The 22508-nt window shown below is 37.9% G+C and overlaps 2 protein-coding genes across 2 annotated transcripts in view; both read left to right on the forward strand.

The window, feature by feature from the left end:
• Window positions 1–61: 61 nt before the first annotated feature.
• Window positions 62–9056, forward strand: ints7 (integrator complex subunit 7). The gene is made up of 20 exons (XM_028041178.1): window positions 62–268; window positions 423–552; window positions 861–1007; window positions 1088–1225; window positions 1325–1371; window positions 2420–2619; window positions 2717–2839; window positions 2916–3033; window positions 3469–3603; window positions 3720–3817; window positions 4532–4771; window positions 4846–4983; window positions 5056–5262; window positions 5369–5563; window positions 5945–6048; window positions 6136–6204; window positions 7287–7419; window positions 7641–7739; window positions 8374–8559; window positions 8673–9056. The coding sequence occupies exons 1-20, from the start codon at window positions 175–177 to the stop codon at window positions 8952–8954; spliced, it is 2883 nt and encodes a 960-aa protein (XP_027896979.1). The 5' UTR covers window positions 62–174; the 3' UTR covers window positions 8955–9056.
• Window positions 9057–10809: 1753 nt separating this feature from the next.
• The window catches only part of lpgat1 (lysophosphatidylglycerol acyltransferase 1), a 55589-nt gene continuing 43890 nt past the window's right edge, over window positions 10810–22508 (forward strand). The window contains exons 1-2 of the mRNA XM_028040295.1: window positions 10810–11336; window positions 17231–17483. Coding sequence (XP_027896096.1) covers window positions 17246–17483 — 238 coding nt within the window. The 5' untranslated portion in view covers window positions 10810–11336; window positions 17231–17245. The remainder of the gene's footprint in view (window positions 11337–17230; window positions 17484–22508) is intronic.

Consider the following 22508-nt stretch of genomic DNA (forward strand, 5'->3'; position numbering starts at 1 on the left):
CATGGATCTTTAGAAAGCAATCCGTAAGCTTAGTTTCGACATTTTATTTCGAAAAGGCCAATTTCAGACCGGATGTAATGTCATAGTTGCCGTTGACGTTCTGAACAGTAAGATGCTAACTCTACCTGTTTATGTTAACCCCATTTATTTAAAAGTTTAATTTAAAAAACAGAAATGTCGCTTTCAATGGCTCGGTCATTCCTGTCTGAAGCGTGTTATGGGGAGCAGGAGCTGGACGCTAACTCCGCTCTCATGGAGCTGGATAAAGGTGCGTTAGCTAGCGATGCTAACAATGTAGCATAGCGTCTCATTGATTGTGTTCTGGTTCTGTTTTGTGTTTGATTCGTGTGTTATTCATATTATACAAGCTCCAGGAGGGGTCACTGCTTTACCTTAACCGGAAATCTTGTGTTTAATTTCAGGGTTGCGGTCGGGGAAGCTCGGAGAGCAGTGTGAAGCTGTGGTGTTGTTCCCCAAACTCTTCCAAAAGTACCCCTTCCCCATCCTCATCAACTCCGCCTTCCTGAAACTAGCAGACATTTTTAGGCTTGGGTATGACAGCCTTAATATTAAAAATGAATATTATTTAATTACTATTAAATTTAGTAAATTAAATAGTAATTAATAAGAGGACGAAACACCTTTAAAATAAATGTTCGATCTGATTTTTACCTGCTAATAAAAGTAATTTTTCCTACGGTAATTGGTTGGTGCACCAGAGCATGTTGTTTATGTTTCTCGGATGTATTAAATGACATTAAAGTTTATATGTTGGAATGTTGCATTAGATGGAAAAAATAGGTGAGAATAATTTTACTGTTAACAAGTTCATTCATACAATCTGCTGTCTCTCTTTCCAGCAACAACTTTCTGCGTTTGTGTGTACTGAAAGTGACACAGCAGAGTGAAAAGCATTTGGAGAAGATTCTCAATGTGGATGAATTTGTTAAGAGGGTGTTTTCAGTCATACATAGCAACGACCCCGTGGCCAGAGCCATTACTCTGAGGTAAGCTGGATGCCACAGAATAAATAATTTTTAACTACAGCCAGGTTTGAAAGAGTCCATTCATTGTTTTATTTCTGCAGGATGCTTGGCAGTTTGGCCTCCATCATCCCAGAGAGAAAAAACGCCCACCACAGTATCCGACAAAGCTTGGACTCTCACGACAACGTGGAAGTGGAGGCTGCTATCTTTGCTGCTGCAAGTTTCTCTGCACAGTCGAAGTAAGAAAAATTCTTGTTAGAACTCCGCTGTATTATCTAAAAAAAAAATTTACTTGCTTTCTGGTTTAAATTTTGAACTTTACTGTTTTTAATTTTTAGAGACTTTGCTGCCGGGATTTGTAACAAAGTGAGCGAAATGATTCAAGGTAGAATATGATTCCTAATTTAACTCTATTAATTATTTACTAAGAAACATATTGATGTTTAATTTTGTCTTTTATTTGTCTCTTCTGAGGAAGATGTAAATACTTCGAATAATTGATAAAATAGTTTTTTTGTCATTTTTGGAAAATCATGGTGGTTTTTTCACCAACACGCAATTTGATTTCAGGTGAATTTTATGAGGGGATCCTAGACTAATATATATTTTTTTCAAATTAAAAGAATAAAGTCGTAATACTACAAGAATACAGACATGGTAACACAAGAATGAACTGATAATAATAGGAGAATAAAGTAGTAATTTTATGAGAACCCAACTCAAAAAATAACAAAAAACTGAAATGAGGAATGTTGAGCATTTTGTGAAGTTATATTTTGTTATAATTTTTAGAGAAAAGGAAATATTTCATCTTTTAACACGTCAGCATCAAATTATTATCGGTAGAAGGTCTTTGAGTTTATTTCAAAGAAAGAACCACACAAACCGAGCTGGTCACATCAGTCCTTGATAACTTTTAAAAATTATAAGACGTTCTTCTGGTAAAATTGCATCTTTTCTGTGCTAATATTTTGACTATATTCTTGTAATTAAACAAAAAAACAAAAGAATTGTATTCTGTCATACAATTCAAAGAAGAGATGATTGAGGGGGACAAAAACACTTTTGTAAATATTTTCTGTCATTTGTCATTTCTGTTTCAGAAAAAAAAACAAGGAAAAGAACCCACTTATAATCCAATCTGGTAGAAAAAAATCTGAGAATTTATTTTTAACACATATCGCCCAGGCCTAATTTTGAGTCACCACCATAGCACATAAATGATATCAAGATACAAGCTTTGATGAGGCAAAAACTTCCCTTTTTACATTTTTTAAAATTTTTTTTGTAAATTGTCACGTGTCTGTATTAGACACAAACTATCACAGGGTGTGCTAATGTTTTTCCCAGTAGTGTATTATTTTGGTGTTCAGGGTGGATGTCTAGTGTCTAAATGACTTTTTTCCCCATTTTGAACCCGACTACGACGGCAGGTTTGGACACGCCTGTGGATCTGAAGCTGAAGCTGATCCCCATGCTGCAGCACATGCATCACGACGCCAGCCTGGCGTCCAGCAGCAGAGAGCTCCTGCAGCACCTGGTGAACTCCTACCCCTCCACCCCTATGGTCATTGTCTCGCTGCACACCTTCACACAGCTGGCTGCCTTCTCGCTCATCGATATCCCCAAACAGGTATAGCCACAGAGAAAGCACAGGTTTATAGTGATACATTGTGTTTGATAAAAGTTCTGTGAAATAATAAAGTTTGCTGTGCTTTTTATCTCTTCAGTTGCAGCTTCTCCTTCAGTACCTGAGAGACGATCCTAGGAAAGCTGTAAAGAGACTTGCGATAAACGACTTAAAGCTGCTGGCTATAAAAGCTCCTCACCTTTGGATCAGAGAAAACACTCAAGTAAAAACACTGCCAGTCACTCTGCATACTTTCTATTGTTTACAACTTTAAAATGTAACCATTTTAATCCTTTCAGACTCTGTGTGAGTGTGCTTTGACCATCCCTTACAACAGTTTGAAGCTGGGAATGTTGGCTGTCCTCTCAACCCTCTCTGGGACTATAGCCATCAAGCAGTACTTCAGCACTGCAGCAAGTAAGTAAATAAACTGTTATTAAACTTAGACATATTTCTAAAAAATGAAAACCAGGAACCTCTTAGGTTGCTGAATAGAAGAATAAAAGAACAGAGATATTCATAAAGACGTATCAACTGTGGTTGCTCTTAAAAGAATGTTAAAACTTCACTTCATGAAGTGCTTTAACTCATAAAGTTAAAGCGGTGACTGGTTCCAATCTCTGGACCGTTTCTAATTCCTGTTCTGGAATCTCTCTGCCATCTTTATTCCTGTACTAACTGGTTCCACTTAATGACCAGCGGCACCCTCTACTGGCCAAACAACAACACTAAAATTTTGATCATTAATCGACAAGTAATTTTAAGTCGATTAATTCTTTGCATCCCTACAATAAACTTTTAAATATATGTGTGTAGTCGTAAAGATGTAATGGTGTAACACTTTCTCCTCAGCCAGCTCATCCATCCCTCCTCGACTCACTGACCTGGTTAAACTGGCGCAAGAATGTTGTTACCACAGCAACCTGTCAGTGGCGGCTCATGGGGTTGTGGTGCTTTCCAGCATTGCCATTTCCTGTCCGGAAAAAGGTTGGTTTCTCTGGACAATGGCCTATTTGAGGTTCTTCCTCCAGCACAGATTCCCCTCAGTGGTTTTATGAGAGAGTTTCTTTCATTTTGTGTTTTTGTGGGTTTTTCTTCCTCAGATATTGTGCAGCTGGAGCAGGACACGGTGTTGGGAGTGGAGTCTCTACTGATGTTGTGCAGTCAGGACAGCAGCCCCAGTGGACAGGCCACTCTCAAAGTAAGACAGTAATGTAAACACAACAAAAAATAAAGAAGTTATATATGCTGTAGCACTCAAAACTGTTAACTTCATTCCCTGACACTTTTTCTAACCTTATGAATGAATGAAGTCATTTTTGAATTTTCTTTTTACGGTTTTATATTTGAATTTTGAAAAGAAATTGTGTGATTATGGGAAACAAACTTCAACAAATGATGCCAGTCAATGAAATTAGTTTTTTTAGTTTCTGGAACTGAGCCGTTTCAAAAACCTTCTGAATGTAATGTCACAAATCACCGGGCTCTGCTCCTCAGTTAGCAACCTCTGTGAAGCCCACTTTGTTACCTAGCAGCCGAAGCTGAGCTCCAGCATGTTTGGTCAGCTGGTTTTACTGCGGTACAATAACTACTGGAAAAGACAAATGTTTTGGTGTTGGCTTAAACCACTTGCTGCATTCTTGTTGTTTGTGCAGGAGGCTTCACTTCTGCTTTTCAAACATGTACTATTGTATAATTGCTAATTTGTGTGCATCCATTTTGTCGAACGTAAACATAGAGTTGGGGGAACGTGGCCAGCAGTAGTTTATTTGGATTTTACCTCTTCAAGGAAATATAATAGATCACCTTTAAGTCTACTTTGTGTTGTCAGACAGGTTCTATTTAAGTAGGTTCTAGACTCGGAGCCTACCAGAGATTTTTGCCCTCTTAAACAGCTGTTTTGTTTACACCACAGACGGCGCTCACCTCGCTCGTTAAGCTGCTGAAAAATCGGCCTCACCTCAGCCAACCAGCTGTGGAGTTCTTGCTCGGCCAGCTCCACTTATCCTGCGACTCATCCCGCGTCCTCATGTGCCATGCCCTGGCGGCCATCGCCACCCATCTGCCCGTGCTGGGAGATGGCATGCTGGGAGATCTGGTTGATCTCTACCGGGTGGCCAGTCACTCCTCCACCGGCGAGCAGCAGGAGCTTCTGGTGAGAAACGCCGCATACATCAGCGTCCTCTCCTGCTGCTTAGAGTTGCATTTAATGACCTTTGATCACTGTAGGTTTCCTTGGCGACTGTGATTTTTGTCGCCAGCCAATCGTCTCTGTCATCTGAAGTGAAGACTGTCATCAAGCAGCAGCTGGAGAACGTTGCAAATGGCTGGACGGTGTATCGCATTGCACGGCAAGCCTCCCGCATGGTCAGTAACTTTAATTATGAAGATGACATCACAACGAAATAAGAGAATAAACGGCTTGCTATTGATCTGCAGGGCTGTCATGAGTTCTCTAGCGAGCTTTACCAGTGTCTCCGGACCCGTGTGGCGTCGGAGCATTTCTACTTCTGGCTGAACAGCCTGAAGGAGTTCTCCCAGGCAGAGCAGTTCTTGAGTCACGTGGAGGAGGGCGACTACAGTGGTGCCATGAGCGCCATCGCAGAGGCCCTGCGCTCCTACCAAAAGGGCATCGCCTCCCTCACGGTGAGCTGGGGGAAAGAAAAAGTCACTGAAACTTAATTTAGACTGTAACGAGACCTCCGTATGTATTACCGTTTTTATAAGATGTGATTAATCACTCTGCCTGCAGGCCGCCAGCACTCCGTTGAGCCCGCTCACATTCCAGTGTGAGTTCATTAAGCTGCGCATCGACACTCTGCAGGCCCTGTCGCAGCTCATTTGCACCTGCAACAGCCTGAAAACCAGCCCTCCGCCAGCCATCGCCACGACAATCGCTCTCACATCAGGAAATGACGTCCAGCGCTGTGGCCGCATCTCAGTGCAGGTAAACACTTAGCAGCTTAGGTTTTATTAATGCTTAGAAGAATTTGAAAGATTCAATAAGACACATGGTACCTTGAAATTTGTGGTTGTTAAGTGATGAAATGTGGAACAAGGTCAGGGAGTTTGAATACTTTTGCAAGGTGCAGTATAAATATTTATAAATGCGTGTGTCAGCTTGCTGGACCAAACTATAGTAGCAGAAACCCAATCATTATAGTCCAGTCATACTTAATATCATCTCTCTTCTATTCTGTTATATCCACATCAGTTATGATTCCAGGGTCTATTTGTTATACCACACCGGTCACTGATATGAAGAATTTGTGCATCAGAGTGGAATAAATCTGATGTGTTTAATCGTGCTGTTACACTTTTCTTCCAGATGAAGGTCTGCATGGATGAGTTCAGAGGTCTTGCTGCCCGCTATGCTGATCTGCACCAGTCGTTATTTGATGCAGATTATGCTACCCTTCGCAACGTGGAGCTGTATCCTTAAACATCCATCAGTCCTGTCAGACTATAACCGCCCTGACTCCCCTGCTGTCATGTCTTGGTCCTTAACTGTTTGTTCAGACAACAGCAGAGCTGCTTGCTGGTCTCACATGTAATCGAAGCCTTGATACTGGACCCACAGGCAGCCAGGTTGGAGTCTCTGATGTAGCGGTTATTCTTCCATAAAGCCTGAGAAAAATGATTCAATTTATGTTTTCAAATCATTTTGGTCTGGAACATCAAAAGCAGTCATCATGTGAATCATTTTCATATCAATTTTGCTCTATTAATGTTTGAATATTTTATTTTAGTGTGAAATGACAACTTTGTATCTAATTTGAAGTTCGTTTAGAATATATAAAACCTTTACATAGGCAAATGTAGGGCTGGGAATAACAATTGTTTTATCAATCGATTATTCGGACGATTAATCAGTTAATTGGATTTTTTAAAAATTTCACATTCTGCAGATTTTTTATTTAACCACTTAATCCTAGCCAAATGTATACATACATGTGCACCGTTCAAACTTTGTTAAACATTCTTGAGCAACTTGCAGTGAAACTACATGCTCATCCACATAATTCATATTAATTTGATCATAATTTTGACTGAAGTTCTCACAGATAAATTACTCTTACTCATAAATTTCCAGATTGGTCAATGTAGAGACATTTTCTGGATGTTAATCACCAGATCATTGCCAGGATCAGTTTCCTGTTGGAACACCCAGTCCTACCCTGTATTATTTTTATATCTGCAGATTTGAGATTTGAAGTTGAAGGATTTGCAGGTAGTCATTTGTCTTCATTTATTCCATCCACTTTTTGTAATATCACTTGTACTGCTGGTAGCAGAAAAGCCCTACACCATGATGCTCAGGAGTCTGTGATGCTGTTGGCTTTCAAAGCCCTTTATCGACTCTGCCAAATATTTTCTTTGGTGGCAAAAAGCTACATCTTTTTCTCCAGTTTTGATTGCGCTTCAAAGTGTTTGTTTTGGTATAAAAGGTTCTTATGAATTAGAGAAGACCGACAAATAAAATGTGTAACTTTTACACCTTGTGTTTTTTTTTTTTTATCCGTTGTTGAAGTTGTATCTGTTGAAGTTGTAGTAAAAGCACAAATTGTAAAACTGTAGATGCAAGCAACAGCAGCTTTTAGCAGCTGACCGTATAGAAACCAATATGTGGCTCACGTTTTTAACATTCCCACGTTGTCGGTGTGATTTAGTTTTCAGGAGCACGGCACATCGGGTTCTGTTCAGACCGAGAGCGAATATGAGCGACGGATGATGTCGGTGTTTAACCATGTGCTTGTAGAGGTAGAGGGACTCTCCAAGAAACACCCTCCTGTTTCACACCTGGTGAGACTACATCTATGATCACAGAGTTTCAAAGAAATTAGCAGTTTTACTGCAAGATTCAAGACATTTGTGCTTGTGATTTGCTGTAGTGCAATTGGGGGTTTATAAAAAGAAAAATCTTCCAAAAATACTTTGGAGGGTGTATTTGTATATAGTCTTTTAAAAATAGCTTAAAGGACTAAAAACTCTGAACGTAAGAGTGAATTGTGTTTGTTTTCCAGCATACCAACTGCCTCTGTGATGCTGTCATAGCCTTGCTGAAGGTGCCGCTGTCTTTCCAAAGATATTTCTTCCAAAAGCTCCAGTCAACCAGCATCAAGGTAAATTGCTTTACAGTCACAAGTACTGAAACCAAGCCAACAACACAATAACTTGGTGTTTGTTTGCAAATAAAGATTCCACATGATTGAAATTTTTGCTAAAAACACAAACTTGCTTTGAATAATAAATGAGGTTTGATAATACTTGTGCATATAAACAAATGGCACCAATCCACAGCAAATTTCATTGGAAGTCACTTTTTTTTGCTTCTTTTTATAATTATGATGGATTTATTTCACTCGATTCTGTCTAGATTTGAGTGAAATAAATTCAGTTAATCCACAGACCAAATTTTTTTTCTTCTCTTCATGACTCGTTGACTTATGCGACTTATAGTCTGTAAAATACTGTAGTTATTTTTGTTTAAAAGCCTTCCAAAGGTTGGTGTACATTATGCAGCTATTATCCAGTTACCATAAATGTGGGGCTAGAACTTAACTTAAACAAGTTAAATTCCTAACTTGGTTTTAGCTAAGGATTGTAGTTTTGTAAGAGCAGTGATTTCTAAGAAACAGCAACTTACACTGTGAAACTTAAACCTTTCTGTTTGTCAGAAAACAAAGTAAAAAAAACAATTTTTTCTTGTCTTCGTAGCTTAAAAATATTTCATTTCTTATGTTTTGCATTTTCCAGCTCGCTCTCTCTCCGTCACCACGAACTCCAAGTGAGCCAATCCCAGTTCAGAACAGTCAGCAGCTGACTCTGAAGGTGGAGGGAGTGGTACAACATGGTTCCACACCAGGACTCTTCAGGAAGATCCAGTCTGTTTGCCTCAATGTCACATCAGTTCTACAGAGCAAGACAGGGCCTGACTACAAAGTATGATATTTTTTTCCCCCGCCTAACCATTCTACTTTCTACAATTAATTATGCTATCGTTTAACTGTTTTGACTAATTCTTTTATCATCACCCTAATTTTTTTAAATTTCAGATACCACTTGACAGTAAAACAAATGAGATCGAGCAGCGAGTAGAACCTCACAACGACTACTTCAGCACCCAGTTCCTGCTAAACTTCTCCATCCTGGGCACCCACGTAGTCACTGTGGAGGCGTCTGTGGTGGACGAGAGCGGCATCGAGTGGAAGACGGGGCCGAAGACGATGGTATCCGTCAAGTCCATGGAGGATCCCTACTCCCAGCAGCTCCGCCACCAGTTGCAGCAGAGTGGAACGCAGCCTGCCCCACAGAGGAGCTCATACATTCGCTTTTAGTCCGTTGCTTTATTTTTCTGTTTTTTTGTTTGTTTTTTTTTACAATTTGAGCTTGTTCACTTTTTTGTCTTGTAGAAAATAAATGTTTTTTGTTTGTATTTTTTTTAAACTCTGGTGATTAAAAGACTTTTATTTGAATTATTTAAGCATTTATAAAGTAGCAGTTTTTGGACTCAAAAGATGCTAAAGACTTGATGTTAAATTTATTAGTATTAATTGTGTCAATATAATGTGTTAAACGTCCTTGGTTTAATCGTTTCCACATTATGTAATACTGGGCCAAACCACCAGGTGGCACAATATGAACAGTACAGAATATTTCCAGTTGGCGAGGGCACGTGAAATACATTTTAGAGAGTGACGTTTATGTCACAAATTTATATATTTATATATTGTTTATATATATATATATATTTATATATTGTTTATATATATATATATATATATATATATATATATATACATACATACATAAATACACTGCATTAACGTAATTGATATGATTAACTTATATTAATACTTTTAGTCGGAGTTATTTAGGGATTGACAAATTTCAGTTCAGAATCGGAAGATTCAATTTATCTTTATTTTCTTATTTATTTATGTATAGATGTACATATGAAGTCAAGCCATCAATTTTTGACAGCAGGGAGTCTGCGCAGTCAAAGACTAGCGTCAAACAAGCATCAACATGAAGTCACCCTGAATAAAACTTTGACTTCCGGTCAGATTTTTCACAATTAAAGTGCAATTTTAGGTCGTAGTTGAACAGTGAAAAGTCGTTTTACCAAATAGTATTTACAGTTTAGGTTTAACAGAAACCTTGATAAACCTCTGATAGTTGTTGAAATAATTTACAAGCATGCTGATAAATTTATTTATTTATTTCTTCCTAAGTTCTTTAATATTGCTTTGAAAAATGACAAACTATTTCTTAATTTAGGGAAGAGTGTTTTATATGGAAATTATTTTATAATTATTAAAAACTGTTATTAAAATTTCACTTTTGACTTACAATAAATTTCAGGACAAAAATTTAAAATTTGAACACTATTTTGGGTATGTGAAGAAATTCTTCTCTATTTAGTAAAAAAAGAAAAACCCATAAATTTGACCTATTTTTAAGAACAAAAACATGTAAATTATTTAAAGCAAGAATATATAAAATCATTTATGTATATTTTTTACTTAGATGTATTGTTTTTAAAGTTTGCTGGATTTTTTAAAATCTTATTTTGGTCTCTTTTCTGTCAGTTCAATCACTGAGGGTTTATCTTCAGTCTAGTTGTACTGAACGTTTTATTTTTATTTTTTGTTAAAAGGGAAATGATGCTGTCGACTGACACCCCATGCTTCCTTAGGATCAAAGGAATCATGGGCTTATTTCCTGTTATTTAATTTTGTACAGAATATTAGTGTGCTGAATTTAACTGTAGTGACATAAATTATGATTAAACCAAGTTAATTTGGATTCAGTTGGGTTGCACTGTGAACTTTTTTCACATTATTACCATAAACATTAATGTCTTTACTTAAAATTTTACTTGACCAACAGAGAGCAGCAGTAAATAAACTTGAGTAACTGACTGATTGCATAGTTGTATATTTAGGTGTTATTATCCTGCTGGAAGGTGAATCTCTATTCCTAGTCTGACACCACTATTTTTTACTTTAGATATTGTGTGTTGCTGCATTTTTACACACAGTTGTTTTCTTGAAGGCCAAAAGATATAATTTTGATTCCATTTGAACTTTTTCCTCATGTTACATGTGCCCTATCTACAGAATCACCAATGCGCTCCTTGGTCCTCTTATTTTGAAGGTGGACTTTAGCCATTTCCGGTTGTGTACCGTTCTTCCTTTGTGTACATTGCCGCGGTGTGATTCGGGATCTGGAGAAAGATAACGGGTCCCCTCCAGCCTAGAACAGAAAAAAAAAAAATCGCTGCTCTCTCTGTTAGATGCGCACATGTACAGCTTGCGTTGCGGTTATCTAAGGAGCAGCGTTGAGCCCAGGCCCGCCTCAGCAGCCTCTCCCCTCGGACTGTTTGCTGGGCGCCCAGGAGCTAGCTGAGCCGAGTTGATGGTGATGGTGATGATGATGCATCTGAGGATTTATCCCGGTATCTCTCCCTGAGATGGAGCCAGCGACGTTCAACTGGAGCTGCTAACAGCGCCCGAGAAGACCCTGGATGGCTAAATGGGGGGAGGAGTAGCTCTATCGCACAGGGGTTTCTTTGACATTTTCACCTTTTTAAACCTCAATCCAGATCAGATTTAACAGACGTAACATGCCGACTAGCAGAGATAGCCATTTTATAGCCTAGCTTCACAGTAAATCTCGCTTCGGCCGTCCTTGGATGCTTCAGTGACATTAATTGGGTGAGTAACATGAGCTAGCAGACTTTTACTACTAAACTACAGGGTGGGACTACACTCTGGATGAGCCGCTGCGCTTTGAATCAGCGTCAAACTTAACGTTTGCTTTCACCTCCTAAAGCAGCTCACCAATAAAGGCCCCTGAGCTCAATCTGTTATTTATTCCACATTAACGCTGAAGCTCACAGGTGGTAATTTCCGACGCGTTTAGCCGCATCTTTTCCCTTTATGCTAACTCATACTGTTGCTAGCTAGCATGTTATGAAGTAATGGACTTCGTCCCCCTTCCCGGCTGAATGGTCCTTTTAAGGTCCTGGTTTAGCCTGTTAACACCGTTTTGGGTTGGGAGCTCGTTGGTATCAAGGCACGAATGACAGCCAACCATCTTTATTAATAAATCCCTTTTGAATAATAATCAGAGCATAGCGTCCTCTACGCGTGTGTTGCATATAAATGCCTCGGAAAAGCCTGATCCTCAACCGGTTAGCGGAGTAAAAAAAAAAAAAAAAAAAAAAGCATTTCTGCCAGAGATTCTCACCTGTCTGAAACGTTCCAGGTAAATGTTTGTGCTTATTTTTATAGCCTGCTCGTTCAGTTCTGGTTATACACATTTATAGTGTTGTGTTCAGATAACGCAAAATTTTTTTAAACCCTTTTACCAGTTTCAATGAATGCTGTTATGTTATTGTAGCTACTATTGATGATACATTGTGGAGGGAAAAAGATATCCTAACTCCTACATCACAGTGGGAGGAAATTTATCGCACCTTTTGCATGAATGGCCTGTTTAAGTTCATTCTAACCCTCATTTTATGGCTGGACTTTGACTAGGCCAACCCAGAACCTTAATTTTGTGGGGGGTGGGGGGGTTGGACCCAGTCTCAGAGTGGAGTGGATTTTAGATCATATCTATATGTTATTACTTTTCTGAAATGCTTCTTTAGTTTTAGGGAATGTGCTCCTTCCAAAAGGCCAACATTTGTCTAGTTAGTGCTCAGAATGTTTTCCCCAATTTTTTGAGGGGTGATCAAGAAGTGCTGGGGCAAATATCACTAGGGCCTTCATGTTCTTTTTAATAAGTTGTGTTTTTTGCCTCGGATCTGTTCCATATATCTAATTTTTGTTAAGTCTGTTTCTCTTTGTTGAATTCTGCACATCGGACCTTCAGTGCTTCAGATGTTCTCCTTTTAGTGATCTCCTGAAAGAGTGGTTGATATGCTCTTGGGTGTAATTTTGGTTGGCTTGCCACTCCATGTTCTCGCTATTTTCTCATCTGTTCTTAGATTTCTTCAGTTTGGGCCATGATGTGTTGGTTTATTGAATATTTTTGCCTACTTCATATTGTCATGTTCTGTTGTCCAACCCAAATGGAGCTGATAAAAAATCCTTCAGTATTTAGTTTTTGCTTCCCACATGTGGAAATTGGTAAATTTACAATACATTATCATTAGGGATGCACAAAATATCGGCATCAACATCAGTGTTGACTGATGTTAGTCATTTTTTAACCTATCGGTATCAGTCCGATAAGTAAAATGGGGTCGATATGATATGAACAACTGACGTGTATTTCCATTTTGTTGCAGTTTGTGCATGTATTTCAGTAGGGGAGAGAGTTGGCCATGTGGTATTTGTTTAGTCATGTGACAGTGAAGTAACATAGGACTGTTGGGGTGATCAGTTGAAGCAGAGAAGTAATGTAGTTGGTTTGATCGAACGTGTAAGGAGATGTACACATCAGTAAATATTGGTTATCAATATCACCCCAAATGTTGCAATGAAACATTACATTTTGGGAAAAAAGAAACATTTTTGTTAAAATAAATTGCACATTGCAATGATGAAAGACATGCAAAAAAAAAAAAAAATCATCAGAAATACACCTGACAAAATTTTGGTACCATTTGTATTGGCTCATTGCCACAGTCAAAGTTACGCAAAATAAAATACAAAAATCAGCAAAAAAATGTCTGAGGACACAGATCCACCGAGACGATAGCTCTGACATCTTTTCTCTAATGTTTTACGACAAACTCCACATCTGTACATGGTAAGGTTTACGAAAACAACAATCTGGACAGACATTTTAAAATTGTATCAAAAGAGGACTTGGATTGGTTTTCCTTGTCAAAACTAGAGCTGCATGAAATCAGGAAAACATCATTACAATATTATTGCAAAACATTGCTATTACAAAATATCTGAAGTTTTTCACCAGTTACTGCGAACTTCAGCGTCATAGCCACTAAGGATATGTCTACATCAAGTAACGGCATAGACGTGGATATACTGAGAAGTTTCTTCAGCATACCAAAAACAGTTTGCATGGTTTCAATTCATGGGACTAACATCCTACCAAATATTATAATCTGTTGCATTTACAAACACATTGACATGGCAATGATGGTTGCGGTGTCAGATATTATGCAGCCTTCAACAAAACATAGTTAATCAGATGGACCAGTAAAATAACTTTGAACCTATGCAAAGGTCATTTGTGTTAGAAATTAAAGCAGCTTCAGTATTTAAAACGCTCCAGTCCTGGGATGATTATCATTTTATTTTTTTTAATAGATGCTACCATAAGACTTTCAACAAACATTCTGGAGTGATTGACTTCTAATAGTTGTTTTATTCAACCAAAATGTCAAGTTCGTTACCGTAGATTATAATTTTCCCTCAGTTTAAAAACAGTGACATCATTATTTACTACAGTGTATGAAAACACGCTTCTCAAAGAATACATTCTATGCAGGAATGTCATTTTAAACTGTGTTGTAGGACCGAACATTATAAAACATAAACCGGCCTTAAAAAGTCTGAAAACATCAGTGAGAAAATCACAAATGTCGTTTTATAATAATTTATTTACAGTCTGATGTTCAAGAATTGGTAGAAAAATCTTAAGAGGCTCTGAAATGAAGTAATAATAAATTCTGACGCAAAAATGATTTTATGTTTATTACTGTTATTAGAAAGCATAAGAGTGTTTCACAGCAGCGAAATGGTGTTTTGGAGGAACTGAAACCTAATCACAATATGGAACTGGCATTTGAGGTTTTTTAAAATTAGAAATATAGCAGACAAGTTATTTATTCTTTACAATGCCAACAGATAGCGGCAGACACACAGCATCACACATTCTCCACCATACATAACAGTAAGCATTTTACTCTTAATAAACTCACCTGAAAGTCTTTCTGAAAAGCTCAATGTGATTTGACCAAAACACACAGTTACAGTTAAAGTTCTAGTAAAGCTGAAGAAACCTGTTTAGGTGAGCAATGGTAGAACATGAACATGCCCAATATCTCTGTGGTGTTCTCTTGTCTTTACAGTTTTGAAGAACAATTGGCCTCTCTATCAAATCATTTGTATACTTCAGTGAAACAGAAACTTGTGTTAAAACTTCCAGATTGGTTTGGTTATATGCAATTTACTGGAATTATTATGGTCGTCAAAATTTATTTTGGTCTTTGCTGGGGAAGATGTGGCTTTTCCCTCTCTCTCTGAGTAAATGTACCGTATTTTCCGCACTATAAGGCGCACCTAAAAACCTTCAATTTTCTCAAAAGCCGAGAGTGCGCCTTATAATCCGCACCATATAAGCCATATATATGGCTTATATAGTGCCATATACAGTATATGGCTTATATAGTGCGGATTATAAGGCCCACTATATAAGCCATATATACGAATGAACGGAACGGGAATGAACGGAGCCATATATATGGCTTATATAGTGCCATATATATGGCCATATAGTGCCGTATATATGGCCATAAAACACACTGGGTTTTGTGTAAAGACCCCAAAATGGCTCCTATTAAGAGACACGCTTACGACGCAGAGTTTAAGCTCAAGGTGATCAGTTGCGCAGTGGAACACGGGAATAGAGGAGCAGCAAGAGAATTTAACATGAACGAATCAATGGTGCGGAAGTGGATATATATTGTGATTGCACTAACGTTTGATTTACCGTAACAGTATCAGACTGTTTTTTATGTGTTTATTGAATTGAGGAAAAGTTCCCCTCCACTATATGTTATATCTTGCTGTTGTTAAAAGATAAACTGTGTCACGAAAATACCACGTCACTTACTTTACCTCGGGGAAAATAATAAAACACCTGCTTATTCATTTTGGGAATGAACGGAGTTTTCAGAACACTGGTTTGTAATCTATTAATAAAGTTTGACTGACCTATCTGACTATTTTGTTGACATTCCCTTTAGCGCAGGTCCATATAATGGATGCATAACGTAACCCCAGCCTCTACGGTAGCGTCTATTCTATGCGCCTTATAATGCGGTGCGCCTTATATATGAAAAAAGTTTTAAAATAGGCCATTCATTGACGGTGCGCCTTATAATGCGGTGCACCTTATAGTGCGGAAAATACGGTACTTAAAGGCTGGATTTTTCAGTTAATACTTAGAAAAATTGTTTATTTTAAGGCTTTTTGCTTATCTGTATCAGGGAGGAAATGGTTGCGAAGGGAGCTGTATTTCTGTTTTAAAAAATAGCTACGTAACAGCTATGCGATTATCTTTGAGATGGATGGAGACCGATTATTCTGAAGCATATAACAGAGAAATAAAAAAAATAGTGAAAAGAAAAAAGTGATTTAAAATGGGCTTTAATAGCAGAGTTTCTTGGAAATTGTTTTCATTCTGTGTAGAAAACCGAGCCTAGATTCTCACTTCACTGTCTTCTAGTGACTGTGATTGGTTGATACAGAAAACAAAATAAGACAAAACAAACAAATTCGCTCCCAGTACATTGTTAGAAGTTTACCGATAATTGAATCTAGACTGGATGATGAAACTAAGCAACATTAAATTAACTGTCACACAGCATCGAAATGTCTGATCGCACTTTATTTACATCCCCATCCTGTGATTTGTCACGGCTTCTCGCCATGCTGGTCATTTTACTGTCATCTATCTGATATCAATGTTGACGCTCTGCTGTCTGTCAGCTATTCAGTGTGATTTCCTGCTGCTTGTATATACTTGTTTAATTTGGGAAGTAAAGGAACAGTAGCAGATCCTGCTCTTGGCAAAGCTTTATCTATTTTCCAGAGAATATCTCTCCTTTCTGGTGGTCTTTTTCACCAGGAGTGTCTCATGCAACCTTTTCACTTTTGATACAATATCAATATTGCAGCTTTGAGTGTTGCCTAACACTGATATTCACCTGATACAATATCAGCACAAACCATGCATACTTTTATTACTTATATTTGTAGTTTAAGTTTGGACTTGATCAAATGTTATTACTCAAGTAGAGAACAAAAAATCAATGACAATAGATTGTATCAGAGATTTTAGAGGCTGGCTGATATAATCTGATACTCGTTTTTTGGCTTATATTGGATCGATTTCTGATATCGATATTGGAATCGGGAATTCCCTGCTTATCTCACTAAAACTCCTCCTCACGCCATCTAACATTTTGTTACCTTAGGATTTATTCTAAAGGTCTAAGATGCTTTGTGAATATTAATATTTTTTGAAAGGCAATTCTGTTTACAGAGTCTTCATAATCCATTTTATTTATGGTTTCGGTTTTGTGTGGTTTTAATTTCCTTTTCATTTTTTGTTTTTTTATTGTGTTTTATTCTGGATATATAAAATGTCTTTGAAGTATATTAGTATTTCAGAAGGTTATTATTATTATATTATTATGCCGCTTCGTTTCATATTGGTCTTTGATAAATTATTGATTATCACAATAATCTTTGAGACAATTTATCATCCAAATGTGACAGTTATGCTGTTATATTCTCTATTTCTATTCATTGTTTTCGTGCACATCTTCTGTCTATAAGCAGAACATTTTTTTATTGTAGGTCAAACAACACAAGTCTCCAACGGCGGCTTTGTTTGTTTGCAGACGGTGCGTTTCAGAATGGCACAGCTGATGGATGGTGCCGGCAAACTGAGCTGGGTTCTCCTCAAGTCTGTGATGCGTTTCACCTTCATGTTCTTCAACAACTGTGTGGCCATCCCGTCCTACTGCTTGTACCTGCTGCTCCTCCAGCCGCTGAGAATATGGGACAGCTCCGCTTTCTGGCACATCGAAGGAGTCATGTTCAAATGGCTGCTGGCCATGGTGTCTTCGTGGGGCTGGATCGCGGGCTACACAGGTGAGGTTCTTCAATGGTACCGAGGCGGATTTGCATGCCGTTCTCTCTGGTCTCAGTTTGCGTTCGGTCTGCTCGTGTTCCAGGTTTGTTTCTGCTACAAAATACAAGCACATAGATTGAAGTCACTAGCAGGAGACGGAAAGATGGCTGAATACAAATGAGATCGATGACGAATGCTGATTCTACGTTTTTTGTCAAGTTCCTAATTATCTAAGAAACTAATTTAATTTCACAGCAAATATTTTCATGATCAGGTGGCTGAATGTAAAGTTTTTGATTTCTGTTGGGTGAATATCTTGAAGTGACCAGGGCAACTGTGGTGTTTGGTTGCACACAGCGGAGAGCAGAATGCTTACAAATTGCTAAGAGGGAAATATGGAGAGCAACAAAGCTCTCTGATGAATAATTGAATGGTTTCAGCATATAGAAAGCAGTAGCATTGAGATATGTTCATAATTGTGTTAAAGATCTTGAGACTGGCTGAATCATGTGAACTGTAACTTTTATTTTATATGATCAAAGCTCTTTTGTTGGGTGTATAAACTGTTTTGTTTTGCTCATTTCAGCTTTGTGGTCTGTTCACATTTTTCTTCTTCTTCGTGAAATGTCAAAAAAAATTCTATTCTGAGCCAAAGGTGCTTCTAATGCAGACAGACTTTAGCTTGAGGCAAATGTCACATTATTCCAAAGGGCTATGTATCATTGCTGAGACAAAAATTCACCAATTTTAAAGAAGCAGCAAGTCTTAAAAACAATCCTGATTAAAAGTGTTTCCTGTCTCTCTTAAATACGAATTCTGCTCTCTAGCGCATTTTGAGAATGCAAGCAAATGCCTCTCTTTCATGGCTCAGAAGCAGAGTAAAGGATTTGGAGTGGCCAAGTCAAAGTTGAAACATAAAATCTGAATGAGTTGTTGTAGCGTGACTTTACACAGGCCATTTTTGATTATGAAAAATCAAAAATCTTCAAGTGTGACTGACTTAAAACACTTCTGCAAAGTATGTACCTTCCTAGTGATTTTCTTAAAATAAAGATTATAAATGCTTGATGGCAGTTGTTGCAACAAGCGTGTTTTAGATTCAGGAGGTATTACTTTTTGACATAGCACCTGGTTTGCTGAAATGTCTTTTTATTTACTCAAGATATCTTTAAATGATTTTAAAATTTGCATAAGAAACATTTAAGTGCATGAAGACAGAAAAATAAAAGGGACCAAGAGCACTTTTTAAATGAACTTTAGTTGCTTGACATGCATGGTAATTGTGTTGCTTCATGACCCACCTTTTTAAAAGCTGAGTGGTGGAATTTCATCACACACTGCAATTCTGTTCATGTTCAGATTTAGAGCAACGCTGGATTGGTTGAGCGCAAATGATTCAGTTTGAATGCATGTATTGTTACTTTCTTACTGCCAAGGAAAGGAAATGATGTCGCATTGATGACACACCAGGGATCTGCAACTCCTAACTCTTACTGGAGTCTTAATGTGTGGCTGGAAAAAAATGGTTTTTGAACCACTTTTTCTTCTTTTGTATCTTTCAAACAAAGTCTGGAAGTTGATCAAAGATGCAACAGTCCAGTTTTAAAGAGCGATTGCAAAATTTTTACTGATATTTGATGAGCAGATATGATACATTTCTGAAGAGGTGAAATACAACTATGATTGGACTATGAGGATTGTATTCTTACAAGATAAGGTCACATGGTATTTTTTTCACAACACAAACGTGTGATGTTTAATGTTTGATGTTGCTTAGCTGCTCTGACAGATACCTTGTTTATGATGCTGTTAGATATAACGAAATGAACTCTAGCCAGGTGGGATACAAAAGCAAATATTGGAGATTTAACTTGTTCTGAATAGCTTTGTTTGAAGTAAAACTTTATCTTTACCCTGACCTTATTGACCTAAAGAATGTATGAACATCAGATACAATCAACTAACATTTGCTTTGATTTCTTAATCAAATCATCAATGCAAGTCAACATTTAGCTTCTCTTTCTTGCTTCGACATATTGATAAGCAATCAGAGTGAAGCGATAGCAGTGATGTTGTGGAACTCCATGGATTGTTAAATAGTTGAAGTTAAGTCATGTTATCATGTTAGCTGGTGTAGCAGAACAGTAGTGCTTTGTAAATATCGGATAACTCAATCAGTGCTAAATGGTTTCTGTCAACTATGCTCTGAATGTTTAATGTCAATGATTAAGCAAGGAGGTGAATGCACTTAAAGTCCTCAGTGTTTATCACTGGATGGTCCTTCAACTTTAACTTGAAACTCAACCAAGAGTTGCATCCTGTTTTCCTAATTAGATGCAAAGTGGTGGGAGAATGAACCTACACAGGCCTCTTATGCTTCTTCTCCTGCAGGCATGCAATCGATGCCAGTTGTGGGGCGTAGCTCAGCTTTCAGTGAGTTGGATGGAAAATGTAAGTCATTCATTCATGTGTAATACAACTGAGCCTAATCGGTGTTAAGACGCTTGCTTGACAGGAGGAGGACCCGACCCAAGCCAAACATTACGTCACATCAGAAACATGGAAGCTAATGGCATTGTAATGTCACCTGGCAGATGTTATGGGAGCATTCATTCCAGCCCAGTTTAGTCTGCTTCAATCAAACTCCAATTCGTTTGTTTAGAAAGTCAGTTTTTTCTCTTTTTTTTGCTGGTGTGAATGTGCAATCAGACTCTGATGTGGACCAAAAAAGAAATCTTACAACTGCTAAAATCTGATGCTACTATGTTTACATTTTTCAAAAAAATGAAGTTGTTCTCATGTCTTCTTCTGAGATTTTCATATTGTTTCATTGAGTGGTTATTGGTGAAGCGCCTCCACAGGTGAGGGGATAAACAGGTTTTTCACCTGGTTTGGTGATGGTGCAAACAAATGGGTCGCCAATAGAACCAAGTCTACTGGATTATTATGTGTGAAAACACTCTAAGAATAAATAACCAAACAAATTATAAACTTTCTGAAGAGACATGCCTAAATCTGCTGTCGTTGTGTCAAGTTTAATCTAGGTAAAGCTAGTTTGTATTAGAAACTCTGTCGGACAATGAGTTGTATTTTGACTCATTTTGACCCCTCTCAATGAAGTTGGAACTTTTTTCCCCCCCTATCATCCAAAGCTCCACACTGCAGTGGAGCACATGGCGTGAAGCCAGCAGAAGGAAGATTTCAGTGTATTTTGCAAGAGTGGGTGGTCTGTCAGACCTGTGAACAAAGATCAAAGCAATCACTGAGCACGCAGGCATCGCACACTTGTTTTCCAGTTAGATGTTGCATCTCCCACTCTTTGATCAGACTGGTAATGGTGTTTGCATTGGAAGCAGTGTAACATGGTTCTTAATCTTCTTGCATACATACATTTTAACAGACCTTGTGTTGTGTCTACCATCCACTCAGGCTCGTCTTTGGTCTCTCTTTATCACCTCTGGGTTTCTGGCAGAACTCAGACTAATTATTCCTTATGTATTCATTTAAACAGATCAGTGATTCATTCTTTTTGTTGATTCAAAAACCCTTGGCTGTTTTATTTACCATGTTTGTTGAAATTACTTTTTTTTTCTTTTACAGGACAGCACATAAATAGTTTATAGATTTCACAACAAGTAATCATAGGAAACAAAACAAATCTTTACCTCAATTTGACATAAAACATTATCTTCCACACTTTAAATTTGATTTGAGTGACTTTCCAGGTCTGGAGAAGTGCAGCAAAAATTAAACGGAGCAGTACTGGGTAATCTCTGGCCTGTGGGTTAGGGGTTAGTGACCAAAACCGCCTTAAGTAGCTGAAATGTAGGAATACTTGAGAACTGCTCAAAAACACTTATAACCACCTGTATTAGTAGTTTACACACCAAATATACCGTAACAGGCATTAAAATGCACAGTGGAAACTATCTTACCAATGCTGCAGAAGTTAACTTTCATTGTCTTCCGTATTTCTGTTCTTATCCAATCAAAGCCAAGGAAAATTAATGGCGGTCCTGGATTGGCTACTTTGGAAATTCTAGGTAATGGCGTGTCTCGTAGCATTGCACCAAGATATTTCAGCCCCCCAAACTGCATTTTCTTTCAAATAATAGATTTGTGGTCTATAAATCGACAAATTCGCAAATACTGAACAATGAATAGGCTGGGGTCCACTCTGCAACCCTCTGACCCTTTTATTTGACTTTAAGCATAAATAAAATTAATAAAAACACAAAAGGAAAGGTTTTTGACAACCTGTGGTATTTCCATGATAAGATGGGCTTGCTCTGGCCAGGTTTGGGGTCAATGAATACAAGATGAGTGGTCAAGCTAAAATGATGGGTGTTAATGATGACAGTTGTGTGTTTTTTAAAGGACAAGATTAGTTTACATTTTAAATCTGTCTTTAGTATGCTGATCTTGGCAATTAACGTCACTAAATTAAACAGAAGCCTTCTTGGGTATTTTCTAGGCTGAACTCTTGGAGTTGTAAAAACATTTTCAAAACTTACATAAATTGAAAGCTGATACAAAACCAGCCAGATCTTGAACAGGCAGTTTTCTGTGTGTGCAGTCTGGTGTGGAGAGTTGGTGAGCTTAAAAAAACTGAAGATGTCCTAGAACATCTCGAGATGATTGTGTAAAGAGGGATGCCTTATCTAAAAAGAACACAATGGGCAACCCTGATCAACCTCTTCAACTCTGACACAATGGGGTATTTTCAGTCAGAGGCTTCTTTAGAGCTGCCGCAACCAACAGGTAATCCTTCTTGCCCACAGCTGAACCCATTTTAAATAACTCTTTGATGAAACTTTAATAATTTACCTTAAAGATTAATGAAGTAGCTTGAATTGAGTCCAGGAAATCAGTTTTGGTGGTTGAAAACCTGACTGGCATTTTAAACCCAATTATCATCTCGGATTAATTGCTCCTTTGACCTTTATGGACCAAGGATGGTCAGACTTAATATTTCCTGGCAGTAGAAATTAAAGCACGGAGTGACTCCTCCTTCCTTGGAAGCAGCAACAGACTGCTTTTTATTT

This window comes from Xiphophorus couchianus, chromosome 15 (assembly GCF_001444195.1).
Source record: "Xiphophorus couchianus chromosome 15, X_couchianus-1.0, whole genome shotgun sequence".
NCBI classification, from domain to species: domain Eukaryota; kingdom Metazoa; phylum Chordata; class Actinopteri; order Cyprinodontiformes; family Poeciliidae; genus Xiphophorus; species Xiphophorus couchianus.